The 17,730-nt window shown below is 31.6% G+C and overlaps 2 protein-coding genes across 4 annotated transcripts; both read right to left on the reverse strand.

Annotated features, from left to right (window-relative positions):
• Nucleotides 1–127: 127 nt before the first annotated feature.
• On the reverse strand, nucleotides 128–7,059 carry LOC137832598 (allantoinase-like). Of its 2 annotated transcripts, none has more exons than XM_068640840.1 (16): nucleotides 6,805–7,059; nucleotides 6,344–6,437; nucleotides 5,834–5,954; nucleotides 4,665–4,738; nucleotides 4,254–4,330; nucleotides 3,918–3,954; nucleotides 3,762–3,847; nucleotides 3,543–3,602; nucleotides 3,174–3,307; nucleotides 2,595–2,721; nucleotides 2,213–2,368; nucleotides 2,011–2,121; nucleotides 1,425–1,535; nucleotides 944–1,042; nucleotides 468–611; nucleotides 128–373 (listed from the first exon to the last, which is right to left on the reverse strand). In XM_068640840.1, exons 1-15 carry the CDS (start codon nucleotides 6,913–6,915, stop codon nucleotides 483–485), a joined length of 1,527 nt encoding a protein of 508 aa, XP_068496941.1. In that variant the 5' UTR covers nucleotides 6,916–7,059; the 3' UTR covers nucleotides 128–373; nucleotides 468–482. The 2 variants fall into 2 exon arrangements, with proteins under 2 accessions (XP_068496941.1, XP_068496940.1); XM_068640839.1 differs by having other exon boundaries at nucleotides 128–377.
• Nucleotides 7,060–9,715: 2,656 nt separating this feature from the next.
• LOC137832600 (allantoinase-like) lies at nucleotides 9,716–15,505 on the reverse strand. Of its 2 annotated transcripts, none has more exons than XM_068640842.1 (16): nucleotides 15,171–15,505; nucleotides 14,837–14,930; nucleotides 14,200–14,320; nucleotides 13,912–13,985; nucleotides 13,531–13,607; nucleotides 13,338–13,374; nucleotides 13,178–13,263; nucleotides 12,428–12,487; nucleotides 12,053–12,198; nucleotides 11,412–11,538; nucleotides 11,165–11,320; nucleotides 10,960–11,070; nucleotides 10,494–10,604; nucleotides 10,298–10,396; nucleotides 10,014–10,157; nucleotides 9,716–9,923 (listed from the first exon to the last, which is right to left on the reverse strand). In XM_068640842.1, the coding sequence occupies exons 1-15, from the start codon at nucleotides 15,279–15,281 to the stop codon at nucleotides 10,029–10,031; spliced, it is 1,539 nt and encodes a 512-aa protein (XP_068496943.1). In that variant the 5' UTR covers nucleotides 15,282–15,505; the 3' UTR covers nucleotides 9,716–9,923; nucleotides 10,014–10,028. The 2 variants fall into 2 exon arrangements, with proteins under 2 accessions (XP_068496943.1, XP_068496945.1); XM_068640844.1 differs by having other exon boundaries at nucleotides 9,716–9,919; nucleotides 15,171–15,460.
• Nucleotides 15,506–17,730: the final 2,225 nt, after the last annotated feature.

Raw genomic sequence — 17,730 nt, forward strand, 5'->3', positions numbered from 1 at the left:
TCCATCAGATACACTCAAAGTTACAGAGTGTGTCATTTTTTTTAAGCAGGTGACTAGTGTGTTTCTCTCTTTCTCTTAAAGAAGAAAATCTAATTGCGAGATTAGAAATAGATGAAAGGTTTCATGATTTTTCTTAGGAAGCATGCTATTCATTTCATGCAATGATATGTGAAGACAGAAACTTCAGAATGTTTAAAATTATAGTCTACATATAATTCAAGTAGGACATTGTTGTCATTGTCCAAAAATCCAAACTGCAATAATACATGGTATGCTTGGTGGATGAGAAGGAGAATGGTAGGTCAATGGTCAATGCCATCAGCTACTTCCATCTCTTATTTATGCACCAAAGAAACCAGTATCTGAAATAAACCTTCCTACAACACGAAGAAGGATCATATTAAGCATCAGGAACTCTTAGAGAACCAAATGAAATTGAGATGGGTTTGAAAAGTTATGGGGATCACCAATATTTAACTAATTCATTTAGCTAGAATAGGAACACCACAGGCTGCAGGAGCATGCTTTCCTTTCTTAAAGACAAGGTTTCCTCTCACAAAAGTCTCCAAAACTTCTCCTGATAACCTTCTTCCCATGTAAGCAGAGAGGCTCTAAATACCAAAAAGGCCATTGTTTAACCCATGGGATTCAGAAAAACAGCCAAAATATTAGCATGTAGATAAAGTGAGCAATACTATATCTTTATGAAAGAGTGAACTTTTTTTTTGTTAATGCTTTTTTCTAAGAGAAAAGTAATTAACAACATAAATAAAGAAATAATACAGTTTCTTTTTTCCTTTACTGAAGTAGTGGGAGGAACAATTTGGTTCCTCTAGCATCTACTTTTCCCAAAAGCAATTGTCAAACAAGAAAAATTTAGAAAGAACAGAAAGTGATTGACAGAATGAGTTCAATAATAGGATAAAGAAAAATCAAGACGTACAGGATGTTTAAGGAAAACAGGATAATGTTCATTCAGCTCAAACTCCACCTCTGGTTTCCAAACTACAATATCAGCATGGTTTCCAACAGCAATGGACCCCTAAAACATAAATGAAACCTTAGTCAGATTTTAACTGAATACTTCTCAACATATACTTTTAGTAACACATCAAGGAAGTAAAATGCACAAGGTTCATTTCTTTCAGACAATCTTGAGGGATGAGGCTTGGCTATATTAGAATTGAAATAGCATAAGACCTTGGGTTCAAACTTGCTCCTTTGTTGGCTGGTTCAGACGAAAATCTTATTTCTTTGATTTAGGGATTGGAACCAAAAGAACAATATATTTCAATATATTTCAGTTACTTAGTTCAAAAGAATATTGTCACAAGTAGAAATGAAAATGAAAAAATTAGATTGCAATAATCTTTTTAGAGTATATCCAAAGTCAGAGGCAAAGGAGGAAACTACAATTATCTCACCTTTGATTCTATCCCTGCAAATGTTGCAGGTTTCTTGCTCCACAATAACGACAAGTGTTCCAGAGTTAGTCCATGTTTCTTCCCATAAGACCACGTCACTGGAAGATCGAACTACAATTGAACCTCAGTTAGTCTTTAGACTAATTATAGTATTCAAGATTGCAGTATAAAAAAATCTAATTCAGCTGAAAGTTTGAAGCATGGAAACTAGCAATTGGTTTTCTGATTAAAATATTGCTTAAATTCATCATCATTGCATCTTTTTTGCTGATACCCTCTAGTTATATTTTAGTGGTGTGTTTTGGTGGAAGGGTTATTTTAAAAAGTGAGTTTGCAATTATTTGTATACAATAGTTTGATTACACCTTTAGTTAGAATAAATTCATATATTATTTTAGAAAATAAGTTAAAGTCTAACTCTATAAATTCAACTTAATCATATTTTCATACTTTTGTTATTAATGTAAGATCTTCAAGAGGTAACACAATACTTTTTATTAGATTTTTTACTTATTTCTATTCATCTCTCTAGTTTCATTGCATATAAGAAAAATGGTCTAACTTCACTGTAAGAAAACTAACTAACCTGCAAAGATGATATGCCCCCCCAAGCCTTCAAGAAGTCACCCTCCTCAAGAAGCTTGAGTTGAGGCAGGGTTGGTGAATGATCAGAACTTAATAGGTCAATGTGTCCCTCCTGAAATGAAGAATAAAACAAGTAAATAACTGATGAGATCATAAATGATTAAAGTAAGATAATGCTTTGTATTTTAGGAGAGGAAGTGTACCAATACTGCCTTCCATAATTTGCCTTTGTTGTATGCATCACGAATGGGAGGAGAGCACTTAAAACGAGTATCTCCATTTGGTATCTCTTCAGAAGAGAAAGCTAAGTAATGGGGACAAGTCTCAACACTTATGCTGTCACCACGACTTTTTGCTTCCTGTGCAATATAAATGCATAAATTAGCTCTCACATATCAATTTTCTTTCATATAAAACTTATGCTAGACATCACTATAAAATCTGACATCTCAACTAGACTGATACTCGAGACTTCAATAGAAAAAGAAAACTAGCTGCAAGTTCATATTTAATTTTAACCATTACCAACAGTCCATTGTCAACAGCATTGCAAAATACTAAACGATGAAAATAAGCACACAATACCTTAATCAGATCTAAGGAAGCACTTGAATCAGACAAGTGAGCAATGTGAACATGTGCTCCTTCTAATGGACCACCAATTCTTGTGTCTTTCGTAACACCTACGAGTTCTTTAATGGCTGCTTCCTCCCTGGAAAAGTAAAGAAGACATTTCATAATTTTTTATGGAAATTTCAAGAGCATTATGTCAATTAAAGATACGTGGTATTGTTCTCATCCAAGATTTCAAATGGATTGCATCATAGAAAAAGATACTGGACAGATATTTCATATTGTTAGATTTTCTTAAAACATTTAAAAAACATCTTGAGAGTCTTGTTTATTTCACCCTCAGTCATAGCTTTCACCTAATTGGGGCCAAAATTTCCACTCAATTAGGAGCCCCCACACCAATTTTACCCGAAGCATCTGGTAAGTGAATTCAGATGTGAAAACTTTGGATAAGTTAAGCAACAGTTTAACTAATTTCACGTTTTGAACATAAAGAAGGAACAAGCATAACAAATAATTTATCTGGAATAACTTTATGGTTTACAGGCATTTTTTTTTTTAATTAGAAAATGAAGTATTAAAATGTCTTACCATGAAGGTGGTCTAGTGTGGAGATAGGTCAAGTAAGTACGAGGACCACCTTTATCAGTAAGCTCCAAATGTTGTTGAATCTCAGAGTGCACATATAAAGGCCTTCTATACTTTGCCAACACAGACAATCCCTCCTGAAAAGTACATTGTAAAACAGTTGAACAAGGCCAAAAAGAAAGCTACTCCTTTTTGTAAAACATTACCCTAACAGATCTTTTGAGTGAAAAGTAATGCAACCAATAATAGTATTTCAAGAAATGCAACTATCCCATGTCATGTTAATATGCAAGAGGAATTAGGTCTGCAAATATAATTAACTGATTAAAACAAATTCCAGCTATAACTTTACTTAGTTTATAAGGAATGTACCTTGATATGGTGAATAGTAGTCATAGGAAAGTCACTAATTCCTGAAGGACACATAAAAGACTAAAAACACAAAGGGGAAAAAAGAGAGTTAGATCAAAACATAACAAATATTGCCACACAGATATATGATGTTTTTGAATCATGAAGTTGATCCCAGTGAGTATGTCCTTGACCTCTAAGCAACTTTGCATAGTAATGCACAACCTTTCAAATGGTTACCTTCAAACCAAGAACACCAGCACTTAAGAGACCTTCAAGAATACTTGTATTAAGGGCATTTTCAGGGATTAGGCCACCCCAAAATCCTGTATAAGATTATAAAAACGTTTCAGAAACTCAATTAATCGTATCTGTGGCAGAGGTTGCTGGTCATACCAACGTCAACATAGATTCTGTTCTCTGCAGCTTCAAGCTGGAAACAGGTGGGAACTTATGTTAGTAGAAGAAAAAAGTATTTTATTCAACAGTTATCCCTAAGTAACCAAACAAATGCAACACCTCTAAAAACAGACTACACATACAGGATCAATATTTAATTGTCTTGAAAATTTTAAATGATATATATCAGTTGGAAACCTCCTTCTATCACTTTGAATGAAAAAATTCATTGTAAGAGGATGGATATTATTTATTAGTTATTTACTTATTATATAGATAATATTATTACTTCTATAAAAATTTAAATGCACATACAGGATCAATCACTGATACCTTAAGTTTCAGTGTTTCCTTAGACACAGTTGTTGGGTGATTGTTTAGAGGCATGTCAACCACTGTGGTTACACCACCTGTTGAAAGTTGAAACAGTGTTGGAACAGATCTATGGGATATACATGAACCAAACTGCATAAGTTATGCATATCAACAACAGTTGACATAAACAGGACAACTATCATTAGGAAGAGATTGAAAGATTATTGAAGTTATCCACCTAAGTTACATCTGATGAGGACTGATAAGTCATAAAAAGTTGCAGTTTTCTTTGTTCTAAGCTTGGAATCTAGATGTACTTTAGAAGCATAGGAAAAAATATTAAGATTTCCGCTGAAGTCCTATCAATTTCTTAGGTATACTGCTAATTAAGGAAATGTGTAGATCAATAGAGGAATAGCATCTGCATACCAGCAGCAGCAGCTCTGGTACCAGTATCAAATCCTTCCCATGCAGTTCTTCCTGGTTCATCAAGATGTACATGTCTGCCAAAGTATGTGATATAAATAATCAGAGGAAGTGCAGCAGACAGAAATCATGTGCAAGATAAAAAAAATCAACATGTGGAGTTCCACTGATTATGATGGTACTGATAATCAACTCTTCTAGCCTAGAATTTCTTGTTAGGAATTCAAGTATGAATTGAAAGTTTCATATTAAATAGAACTGAGAAAGTTGAGTGGTATATAAAGAAAAAAGACTCAGAAAGACATAGCCTTAAGGTTTTTGGTTGATGGTGATTTCATGTTATCTTATACGGACAACTCATACCTTAGTGGTGATAAATCTCCCCAGTTCCATCCCAGTAAAAAAATCCCAACAATGGTAATGTTAGGGACAATATAATTTGTTTTTCTTCTAAAAGTGAAAATAAACAAAAGGGATATAAAATTGTTTTCTTCCTCTTTTTTTATTTTTTTATTTTCCCTATTTTCCTTCAGTTGGTTAAATATATGGTGCTCATGAAGTAAAAATTGTAGCATTGAATACTGATGATGATATGACAACAACAATAGCAATAAAAATAATAATTAAGATAGAAAGAACTTATTATTGGAGGAAGTAAATCCTCTTTTTAGTTCCTATATTAATGTAATCTTTGCCAGCCTGCTACTTTTATAATGACTCGTATGCAACAATCTAATAGTCCGAATTTTACTTATAATGATTGCTACTAAGTTTAGTGAGACAAAACTCAATGAAGAAAAGAATCACTTTTAAAATTCTATATTACAATAAGTAAGGACTGATATATGGAGTAAACAGTGCTGATTTGTCATGTGAAAGCCAAGTCTTCAAATAGGCCATTTATACCTAAGTCCTTTTTAATCTCTCTAAATTGGAGTTTTTCTTGGTTTCCCACTCTCCCTTTACCTATATTTATTAGGCTATCTTCTCAAGCCATCTTAGGTACAATTTACTATATTTTCTTCATTAAGTGATATTTGTTCTTTCTGAATTTATAGATTCTTGCATTAATAAAATTATTATTGCACTTTTTTAATATTTATTTATGTAGAACATGCATCCAAAGAACAGCAGCAGATATAAACAATAAGAAGATGATTTTCACATCTTACACATCAATCAAGCCAGGCATGACAACAGCATCTCCATAATCAATTACTTCTTCATGCTTAGAGTTACCCTGCTTACCATATCCCTCAATGACAGATATTATGTTCCCTTCTTTTATCTCCACTGTTTATGGCCAATAAATAAAAGAATCAATTAACACATGTAAATAGTGATAGCCTGGTCAAATATTTACATGAACAATTCAAATCTAAAACACCAAATGGTCCAGAGAAAATATGGTCCTCAGTTCACTATTAATGAATTCCATTCAAGTGAGTCCTAATTCCTAAGATCTTCACCTGAACTCAAGTGTATCCTTTTTATTCGTTATCTACCCTTTATTTTAGCATGATCTTTAGAGAATGAAAATATTTATCTTGGATTTTCGCTTTTCTTTTTATTTTACCACATGCATCTTCCATGAGATTTAATCATGAACCTTTACAACTTCATGGGACAAAATGTAAAGAGTGAAATAAAAATACAATGATCAAGGGTTGAAAAAGTAAAACCTGAACCAGAAATGATCCCTTGTGGGGTCACAATGCGTTTGCTAGTTATCCAGAAATGACGATGGTGAAGAAGGCTGCACTTATTCTCAGTCAACTGTGGCACAAAAAGTCAACAATATTCAACTCTCTTCACATAACATCCCACAGCTTCTTCAGTCTCATAATAGCTCAAGATAATAAAACCAGACCTTATAAAATCAGTTTATCTTATAACTCAAGATAATAAAACCAGTTTATCTTATAAGATGAGTTACTTATAAGATCTTTGTCTATATGATGAGATTTAATCACTTATATACTAATACTATGAAATGTGTTACTCTTTAATGTTATGTGGATATCCAACAGATATCATAACAGAAGTTTCAAACTAGTCATAGTAACTTTTTCTGGTTATGCAGACATAATAATGAATCAAAAAGCATGAGAAAGAATGAAAGTGAATAGATTAGATGTTGGACCTTTACTTGAGGATGTAACTGTGCTCTGTAAGAATCCTGCAAGTAAAAGAATACTATGAAGGAAACCAGGAATGTTAAGAAAGGCAACACCCTCCACACAAACCTCTCCATTTCTCACCAATTCACCATTGTCATTGTGTTCTCTCTCCTTTTATAGTTTCATTATGGTACAGTTATTGCAGCAGACAGAACATAGTACAGATGTCACCACCTTAAGACCAGGCCCGTGTCTTACAATGTTGAAGTGTCGATGCCACAAATTTCACATTTCAATCCTATTCTAATATTAACTCATTAGTTTCTACTTCATTCTTCTAACTTTTAGAGTTATAAATTTGGAAAAAATTTCTTTGACACTATACCCAGTAAAAACTTGACACCACATTATAATAATATAATAATATTTAAAATTAAAAATTAAAAAATAAATTAAATATGATTAAAATATTATTTTATTAATTTGTGAAGTAGATGTCTTTTACTGTTGTGGTGTTAACATATCATCATCCATAAATTTGTTAGTTAAATTACTTTTTAGTAATTTTAATTTCTAACTGATTAGTTCCTTTAAATTAATTCATTCTTTTATTTTCTTTCAATATAATTTTCCCCAACTTGAAATTTTTAAAATTCTTTACTATATTACTAATAATGTTCTCATGCATTAAAAAGAATTATTTTGTTGATATGGTTAATACTTTTAAGAGCAACTTTAACGTTTAACTTACATTTTACTTAACTTTCAAAAACCTTTTTAATTTTTTTTATTGTTGAAACGCAAAACAATAAAAACAATTTTGTTTAACTAATCTTAAGTAAGTCTAAAATAAATTAATGAGAAATATGTAACATCATTGAAGCATAATGATGTTAAGTTTGAAAGGAAATATGACATTCACTAAAATCATTTAAGCTACTAATTAAGAAACTATGTACTGCGATGTTCTAATGGAACTATTGTTTAATATTTTGTATACCTTCATTTTAGAAATAAAATATAAAAATAGGGCTTCTAAAATCAAATTAATATTAAATTGGAGATAACCAATATTTTGATGTATTTTGATGGTTTTGTAACTGCAGTTTGCAGTGCTTATAGCATTCCAATACAAGCACGGTGCTAGCTGGAATAGGATGTCTAGCGTATGCACTTCTGGGATATTTGTTCATCTCTTTATTCTTGGAGATTCTTAATGTGGTTTGGTTTATGTAAAGGGGTTGAGATACCCCTTTTGTATCCTTCTTAATTTAATTTCATTCTTTGTTGATAAAAAAAAATTAATATTAAATAAAACTTAATTATTTTCGAGATTACTATATTATTTTTAATTTTTTTTAAACTTCACAATTGAAATTTAAATAGGTGGTGAAGAAGAATGAAAGAGAAAATAGAATTGTCCCATGAAGTGAATTACACGTTGTAGACTGTCAGCAACAGTAGGATGTGTTGGTGTTTCATTTTAACAGAGAACTGCTTGTAATAGCACCTTCCAAAAAGTTAAAGAAAAAAGGATGAATTATTCTGTTTTTTACTATTATCTTCACAGTATAAGATTGAGTGTTCTTAATTTTGAATTTTTTACCAGAATTATTGATCTTTAACTTTTGGAGATGCCCATGGCAACCAATTAATGGCAAGTGTTTTTCTGTGTGTATAGCATGCTTCAATTTAATAGGAGAATGTACCAAAAAATATTCAATCTTCTTGTGTGTCTTGCTTTATTAATTGATTTCTCCAGACTTACTTCACACATTATTTGATGTAAGATAGTGCTTCTTCTTTGTCTTTTCTTCAATCTTCTCCATAATTGCAAAAATAATTGGACAAGGCAATAATATTTTTTCTCTGCTATTATATAAGCCAGTCTGTGACGTCCTAAAATTTCTAACAAATTATATTAATTAAATATCTTGGAATAAGTGGTTATAAAAATAATATATATAAGACATTAAATTATTAAATTCACTTGCTCATTATTAATTGGATTAAATATTATACCTTGAAAGGTGAAAATGGATTGTGAGGGTTGTAAAGGAAGTGTTCACGATTTCAGTTTTCAAATCGAATATACCAAGGAGTAGGAAAGAAAACACCTACACCAGATCAATTCAAAACGGCAACCAATCAATTCAAATCCAAATCGGCAACACACTGACTTGATCCAAATCGGCAACACACTGACTTGAAATCATAAAGTTATGATATATAAGTCTATCCAGAACTAATATATCACTTCCGGATACGGATTAACTATATGAAAACTTACCTGGACAACATAAATGGCATTCCTGATGTCAAGATCAGTAAACAAATATAAATGAATTTCGGATCTCTATCATCAACTTCATTTACAACACACCATTCTGGACATAAAAATCCAGAAATCATAATTTACTCATGAATATGGTCATCCAGAAGCTTAAATGAAACACATATAACCTTTCAGATATCTAAATCCGAAATATATAACAACCAGGATTTCGGATTTCTGCATTTTATGTTGAGTGAATGTCTTAAATTATATGCATTATATGCAGGGAGAAATTGCCAAGAATTATTTGCAATTGAGAGAGAACTCTATTCCAGGGTTCTAAACACAGGGCATGTTTTTACACTTCCTATCTAAATATCACTCCTCCGTCTCTTTACATAGATTGTCTGATGTTGTTTGGTATCTTTGTTCTACTCTGGTGGCTAGTTTTTTCTTTCTTCTTTTTTCTCTCTCATGTACTAAAAGAAGAAGAATCTACTTTCAAGATTAGTAGAAATGGAGAACAGTTTCAGTTTCTTCTATTTTCTATTTATATTCCCTTGCAATCTGATAAGGATTATGTTAACACGATGCTTATTAGCTATGAAACATGCATATTTTTTACATGAAATGATATGAGCAGAAAAGGAACTCTAGAATTTGCAAAGTTGTAATCTACATTCAAGAAAAGTACAATATTATGCCATTATCCAAAACATCCAAAACATCCAAACGGATATAATATAATACATGCAAACGCACTAGTCTCTGAGAAGGAAAATGGTAGCTCAATGGCCGATGCCAGCAGCTACTTCCTTCTCTTATTTATGCCCCCACCGAAACTAGCATCTGAAAGATAGTACCTGTCTACAACATGAACAAGGATCATGATAAGCATAAAAAAATCTTAGAGAACCAAATGAAATTGAGATGGGTTTGGAAAGTTATGGTGATCACCAATATTTAACTAACTCATGTGGCTAGAATTTGGACACCACATGCTGCAGGAGCATGCTTCCCATCCTTAAACACAAGATTTCCTCTCACAAAAGTGTCCAAAACTTTTCCGGATAACCTTCTTCCCATGTAAGCAGAGAGTTCCTGAATACCAAATGGTTAAAGGAATCAGAAAAATAAATAAATATCATAATAGTTTGAAATGGTTTTAACTTATGAGTAAGAAAAAGAAAGTCATAGACAAAATGAGTTTAATAACAGGGTAAAGAAAAATTAAGACATACGTAATGTTTAATGAAAACAGGATAATTGTCATCCAGGTCGAACTCCTGCTCTGGTTGCCAAACTACAATATCTGCATGGTTTCCAACTTCAATGGTCCCCTAAAGCAAAAATGGAAATTTAGTCAGATTTCAACAGAAATTATTTTCTAAGAAGCAAAGATATACTATGTTAAGTCTGAGGCAAAGAAGGAATCACCTTTGATTCTATTCCTGCAAGTGCTGCAGGTCTCTTGCTCCACAATAATGACAACTGTTCCAGAGTTAGTCCATATTTCTTCCCATATGACCATGTCACCGGAAGATTAAACTACAAGTCTCCCAATAGAACATCAGTTAGTCTTTAGGCCAATTACAGCATCCACAGTTACAATATAAAATAAATAAATTCAAACTGTTCCTTGGAAAATCACCCATCTCTCCCTTCCCACTAAAACACAGAATTATGTCATTACATTGTAGAAAATACTCATTCATATTATTCAATTGTTTAATAAGTAGATAAGAACCAACCTCAAGCATGAACATAAGATTCAATCAAATACTGTGACTAAGCATTCATTCAAAGATCAACTTGTAGATTGATAATTGATTTCAAATAGGTTCGTATTGTATTATTGCAGTATTAAAAATGGTCTAACTTCACTGCAAGAAAAATCATTAACCTGCAAAGATGATATGCCCCCCCAAGCCTTCAAGAAGTCACCCTCCTCAAGAAGCTTGAGTTCAGGCACAGTTGGTGAATGATCAGTAGTTAACAGGTCAATGTGTCCCTCCTAAAATGAAGAGTAAACAAATAAAATAAAAACTGATGAGATCATAAATGATTAAAATAAGACAATACTAGTTCTTTGCCGAGAGGAAGCATACCAATACAGCCTCCCATAATTTGTCTTTGTTGTGTGCATCACGAATGGGTGGGGAACACTTAAAACGAGTATCTCCATTTGGTATCTCTTCAGAGGTGAAAGCCAAGTAGTGAGGACAAGTCTCAACAGTTATGCTATCACCTCGACTTTTTGCTTCCTGTGCATTATAAATGTATAACATTAGCAATCAGTCAATTTTGGTATGTTCCACATTTAATTTTAACCAGACAACTCAATGAACACAGTACCTTAATCAGATCTAAGGAAGCACTTGAATCAGACAAGTGGACAATGTGAACATGTGCTCCTTCTAAAGGACCACCAATTCCAGTGTCCTTCGAAACACCAACAAGTTGCCTAATGGCTGCCTCCTCCCTGGGAAAGTAAAAAAGAGCTTTAATAAAAAAAATAGGGAAACTTAGTGAGCAATATGACATCTAAAGATGCATGATATTGTGCTCATCCAAGATTCTAAATGCATTGCATCATACAAAAGCACAGCGGATGGATATTTCATATTGCTAGGATCTCTAAAAATATTCAGAAACCTCTTGAGTTATGTAATTTACAATGCTCTGGAACAAGGGTACTTTCATCTTCCCAACACCCTCAATCACAGCTTTCGCCCTATTGTGGCCCAGATTTCTACACTATTTGAGGCTCCACTCCTTGGCCTCACAGAGAGGGCTCAATACCAACTCAAGCCAAAGCCTTCGATGAGATAATTCAGATATGAAAACATAGGATAAATTTAAGCAGTAGTGTATCCAATTTCATGTTTTGACATGACAGAAGGAACAGACATAATGAATCATTAATCCAAAATAATTTTTTATGTCTTGATATAATGTTTATTTATTAAGAAAACAAAAACCTTACAATGTCTTACCATGAAGGTGGCCTGGTGTTGAGATAGGTCAAGTAATCATGTGGATCACGGTTATCATTAATATCCAAATGATTGCCATAATCTTGTTGAAGCTCAGCATGCACTACTATAGGTCTTTTATATTTTGCCAACACCGACAATCCAGCCTGACAAATACATTTTCTAAACAATTTAGCAATAGAGTTAATAAGTGTCATTCTTTAGTGATATTCCGTGCAATAGAGTAAAACATTACCCTATCAGATCTTTCGAGAGTGAAAAAAGTAATGCCTTAAGATCACAGTATATCAAGCAGAAGTGGGTATGTAAAGAAATATAAAGAACTGCATTGAACTGATTCAAAAAAATCCCAGCTATAACTTCACATGAATGTACCTTGATATGGTCAATAGTTGTCATAGGAAAGTCGTTAATTCCTGAAGGACACATAAAAGACTGCAAACAGAAAAGGGAGAAAACAAAAAGCGAGTCAGAGTGTTAGGATACACAAAGAGGAGGAGTTAGTTAGAATTAGAATAGTCATGAGTTAGTTAGAATTAGAATAGTCATGAGTTAGTTACTTGATTTGCTAGTTAGATATAAATAAGAAAGAAGGAGAGGGGGAGGGGGGAGTATGTAATATTTTTGTAGATTGAGCTTTAGCTCTTTGTGAAGGGGAAACCTTGGAGGAGAGAGTGTTCTCCTATTTCTTGTTCTTTTCTTTCTTTTCAATAAAAACCTTTCTTTTCTTCTCTTTATAATTCTTGGATCCTAACACAGAGTCAGACCAAGAAGCCAACAGATATCTGATGGCTAGTACTGTGGAGAGAGAACTCATATTATCACATACTTTCAAGAAACCATGTTTAATTCCAAGATGGTGGGATGATACACGAATACAGAAATTCAGGAATCCCCAGCAATATAGTGCCACACCACTTCAAAGATAAATACTAACGAGAGCCAGAGACCAAAAATGTCCAAAATCCATATATTCTCGGCAATAAAGTATCATTAATGCTAGGTGAAGACTAATGTAATAATTAACTTCTTGAAAAATGTTCAATCATAAAGTTGACCCGGGGAATATGTCCTTGACCTCTAAGCAAAGTTGCAACGATAATGCACAAGTTTTCAAATGTTTACCTTCACACCAAGAACACCAGCACTCAAGAGATCGTCAAGAATAGTTAGATTAAGTGCATTTTCAGGGACTAGGCCTCCCCAAAATCCTGTATAAGATTACAAAAAAAGTCTTAGTAACTACACTAATTATATATGCTAAGGCAGAATTTATTGGTCATACCAACATCAACATAGATTTTATCCTCTGCAGCGTCAAGCTGGAAAAAGAGGAAACTTATGTCAGAACATTAATTGCATGGAAAATTTTAAATGATGTATGTCAGAAGGAACTCCATCTATCTCTTTGAAATGAAAAAAAATCATCATAAGATGGATATTACTTGAACTCACATACAGGATCGATCACTAATTACCTTAAGTTTCAGCGTTTCCTTAGACACGGTTGAAGGGTAATTGTTTAAAGGCATGTCAACCACTGTGGTTACACCTCCTGTTGAAAGAGTGTTGGAACAGATCCATTTAATATGTATATAAACCAAAGTAAATAAGCTATGCATATCAATAACATTTGAAATAGACAGACAGTATAACTATCATTAGGAAGACGGTGAAAAATAATACAAGCTATCCACTGTGTAACATCTGATAAGGGCTCATAATTTCATACAAGTTACTGTTTTCTTTGTTCTAAGCTTGAAAGCAAGGGAAAAACTGATCAAGATTTCCCCTGAAATATCCAATGTACACTACTAATGAAGAAAATATGTTTATCAATAGAAAAAACATCTGCATACCAGCAGCAGCAGCTCTGGTACCAGTATCAAATCCTTCCCACTCAGTTCTTCCCGGTTCATCAAGATGTACGTGCCTGGCAAAGTAAGCAATTCAGATAATCATGTTTAAATATACAATGAACCAGATGGAGTTGATAATCAACTCTTCTAGTCTACCATTCCTACACTAGTAAATTCTTGCATGCCCAAAGCTATTATTATTAAACTATTCAACATTGATATATGTAGAAAATGCATCAAACAACAGTGTCAAAATAAACAACAATAAGATGATTTTCAAAATCTTACACATCAATCAGGCCAGGCATAACAACAGCATCTCCATAATCTATTATTTCTTCTTGCTTAGACTGCCCCTGCTTACCATATCCCTCAATGACAGATACTATTCTCCCTTCATTTATCTCCACTGTTAACGTTCCACGAATAAAATCAATTAACACGTCTACACAGTGATAAGCAAATTTTACATGTACAATTGAAACAATAAATGGTCAACAGAAAAAGTAGTCTTCAGTTAACTGTTAACTATTTCATGCTAGGGCCGCTCAGTGAGTTCTAAGATAGACACACGGAGATAAGTATAACTTTTTTTTAAAATATGAAATATATAAATTCACAATAAAAATTTATTTCAAAATAATGTTATTGTCAGAAATCTTTGTCGATACGTCGGACACATGGTGTGCCATTCTTCATCCTTCATTTTAAGATTATCTTAAGAGAATGAAACTACTTTCTTGGATATGTTCTAAAATCTCACTTTCTTTGTTAGTTCCCGTGCACACAGAGACAATCCTGCACTAAACACAGTCATACATAAAATCCCACAATCCTACTTAACACAAAACCCTTTACAACCTCACACAACGAAATGAAAAGAGTAGAAACAAAATATAATAATCAAGGGTTAAAGAAGTAAAACCTGAACCAGAAATGATCCCCTGTGGGGTCACAATGCGTTTGCTGGATATCCAGAAGTGGTGATGGGGAAGAAGGCTGCACTTACTCCGTGGAAACTGCAGCATAAAAAGTCCACAACATTCAACCCTCACACCCTCTTAAATTTTCAGACAGGGACAGTTAAGATTATCATAACAAAAGTTCCAAACTAGTCACAGTGACCATATAGTGGCAGAAAACGAGGAAGTTTTATGACAACTTTGAAGTCAAAGTTGAGCGAAAAGGTTACTTCTTTATAACTTTTGTTGGTGACAAAACCGTAATCCGTGAATCGAAAAACATGAGAAAGAACCAACCTTTATGAGAGGATATAACTGGGCCGTGTGTGAATTCTGGAAGTAGAAGAATACCAAAAAGGAAACAAGGATTGATAGCAAAGGCAACACCCTCCAGATAAACTGATCCATTTCACACTCTCACTGATATTGTGCACTCTCTTCTTTGATAGTTTGAGTATTATATAACTAGACCTATGAAATGTGTGGTTATTACTGCAGAGGATGTTCCACACAGTTCATGATTTTAACTTTGAAGGTATATATCATATCAACTTCAATTATCCAAGATAAACCAACACTTTAATAGCAAATAATAAAGTTTTATTAATATGATTATTCAAAATCATGTGTATGATTAATTTAATTTAGTTATGTAATTTATGTGATTGGTCCAAGCCAAAGAACAAGACAACGTGGACCACCTCAGCGCCTGTCTCTTTCTCTTTTCTTATCTGATTTTATCTGATTATGCTATTATCACACATGTTTAAACACTATCAGTTAATCACCAAATTTATAATATAGGTAAAATTGTTTTCAAAAAAGGTTTTGTTAACACTCATTAAAAAAATAATTATAAATTCTAAACCCTAAATTTTACATCCTAAATTTAAATCCACTTGAAAATTATTTTACATTATCTGAGTAATTTTATTTAAGATTTATGATAAAAACATTCCTTAATCACGGTCTTTATTTTTATTTTTTTAAATTTAATTTTCACATTCAATTATCCATAGGCACCGTTTCAAGAGATCCAATGATTAAATGTGATAGAAGCCACCGAATGAACAACCATTAATAAATTGTACAAAACCAAGATTGATGAGGGAATAATATTTCTTTAATAAATGACTATATAATTATTTGATATTATACTTAATAAATATACTTATTATCTATATAAACTAAATTAATCTTAATAAAATAACAATATTTGAGCATGCCAATATATCATGAAAAGTTAAATATAAAATATTTATTTAATCAACATTTGTTCTAGAATCTTAATATTTAGACATTACATTAATCATCTAACTAGTCCTGTACCAAATTTTTGGGTGTTATATAACTTGTATTGTTCCAATTTAATTTAAAATAATTTATTTAATTATTTAAAATATTATCACTTCAGTGATGTCCACTTTTTCTTTTAATGTAAAAATTTTAAATAAAAATAATAATAGCATCTTATAATATTCAAAATAAATAATTAAATGTAACAACATTAATTTTAAAAAAATTAAAAAAATTATGGTATTAATGTCACATTTTCACGTATATAATGAATTAAACAAAATATTTTTTTAATTATAGATAAAATTCTCTAAATGATTATATCAATTCATTGAAACTGATAATTGTATAATTACTAAGTAATGCTATTATAAAACTTACTAAAAGTGTGCACATTATAGAAGTAAATATTTGAGCTTCAACTTAATTTTTTTGGTTGACCTAATTTCTTCTAAAATAATTGTTCCAGATGAATTTGTATAGGTAATTGATTTATGTAACTAACCAATTTGAACTTTTACATTTTTTTTAAAATAAGAGTGAGAGGAAGTGAGAGTTACAGGTCAAAATGTATATGAATTTGTTATTCTGGAATACTATATTTAGGTTTTTGAAATACTTTTTTAGATTTTTCGGATTTTTTTTTTCAGAATTTTTTTCTAAAATATATTATTTATATTCCGAATTTATCTTTTTATAATGGAATTTTAGTTTTTTCAATTGTATTTCAGAATTTCATTTTCAAAATGCAAAAAAGTTATTTCAACTTTCTTTTTTAATGTATTTTTCAAATCCAAAATAAATAACAATTCTAAAATTTTAGAAATTGGCGTAGGTTAAAAATTATTAGATGCAGGAAACAATTGACTTATTTTGATTTTTAATAGCTTCCAGTAACATCGTTTTTAAGCTGAAACTGGTTTTATTTAATTTATTATCTTCAAATCCAAACATGAAATGTTTCTGGGTTTAATTTGCCTATTGTGTATTAGCTTTGTTTGATATATTTGCTGTACTTGGAATAATTTCTTAAAAATAGTGTAATTTGCACACTTCCAGATTATAGATTATGATTCATAACATTGGTAACTACAATTAAATATAAATATACTTGACTAATTTCCTTCTCTACTTGATTAAACATTAACTCCCTCACTCATTTCAAACAATAGGAACAAAGGATAATAATAATAATAATAATAATAATAATAACAAATATTTGCAATAAATATTTGCAATTTTTTTGTTTTGTAAATATACTATAAAAACAGAATTCTCTGTATTAAGAACTAATATTTCAAATGCATCCACTGGATTCAAATATTTATAAGAAAATAAACAACTATTAAATATTCTGACAATCTTTCTCTTATGATTCTGCATTAAAATCTAAACAAATCTGATTGTATTAATCTATTTTTGTGAATATTAAAAAACAATTTAAAGTTATATTTTAATTGAAATACAGTTATAAACCATCTTAGCCGTGTACTGGTCTCATAATGTATTGGTATTCGATATGAACAGCATGGAGTAAACATATCAATTAAAGTAATTAAAC

Source organism: Phaseolus vulgaris, chromosome 6, assembly GCF_000499845.2.
Source record: "Phaseolus vulgaris cultivar G19833 chromosome 6, P. vulgaris v2.0, whole genome shotgun sequence".
Classification (NCBI taxonomy): Eukaryota; Viridiplantae; Streptophyta; class Magnoliopsida; order Fabales; family Fabaceae; genus Phaseolus; species Phaseolus vulgaris.

Bases quoted from the DNA above. Each gene is read 5' to 3' on its own strand.
- LOC137832598 (XM_068640840.1), bottom strand. From the start codon at position 6,915: ATGGAGAGGTTTGTGTGGAGGGTGTTGCCTTTCTTAACATTCCTGGTT. The intron at 3,955-4,253 runs GTATCAGTGATT...ACCTGTTTCCAG, and splicing joins AGGAAACACTGAAACTTAAG to CTTGAAGCTGCAGAGAACAG. The intron at 3,308-3,542 runs GTACATTCCTTA...TGTACTTTTCAG, and splicing joins CTACTATTCACCATATCAAG to GAGGGATTGTCTGTGTTGGC.
- LOC137832600 (XM_068640842.1), bottom strand. From the start codon at position 15,281: ATGGATCAGTTTATCTGGAGGGTGTTGCCTTTGCTATCAATCCTTGTT. The intron at 13,986-14,199 runs GTAAGATTTTGA...TTACTTTGCCAG, and splicing joins ATGCCTGGCCTGATTGATGT to GCACGTACATCTTGATGAAC. The intron at 10,158-10,297 runs GTATGTCTTAAT...TTTGGTATTCAG, and splicing joins CTGTTTTCATTAAACATTAC to GAACTCTCTGCTTACATGGG.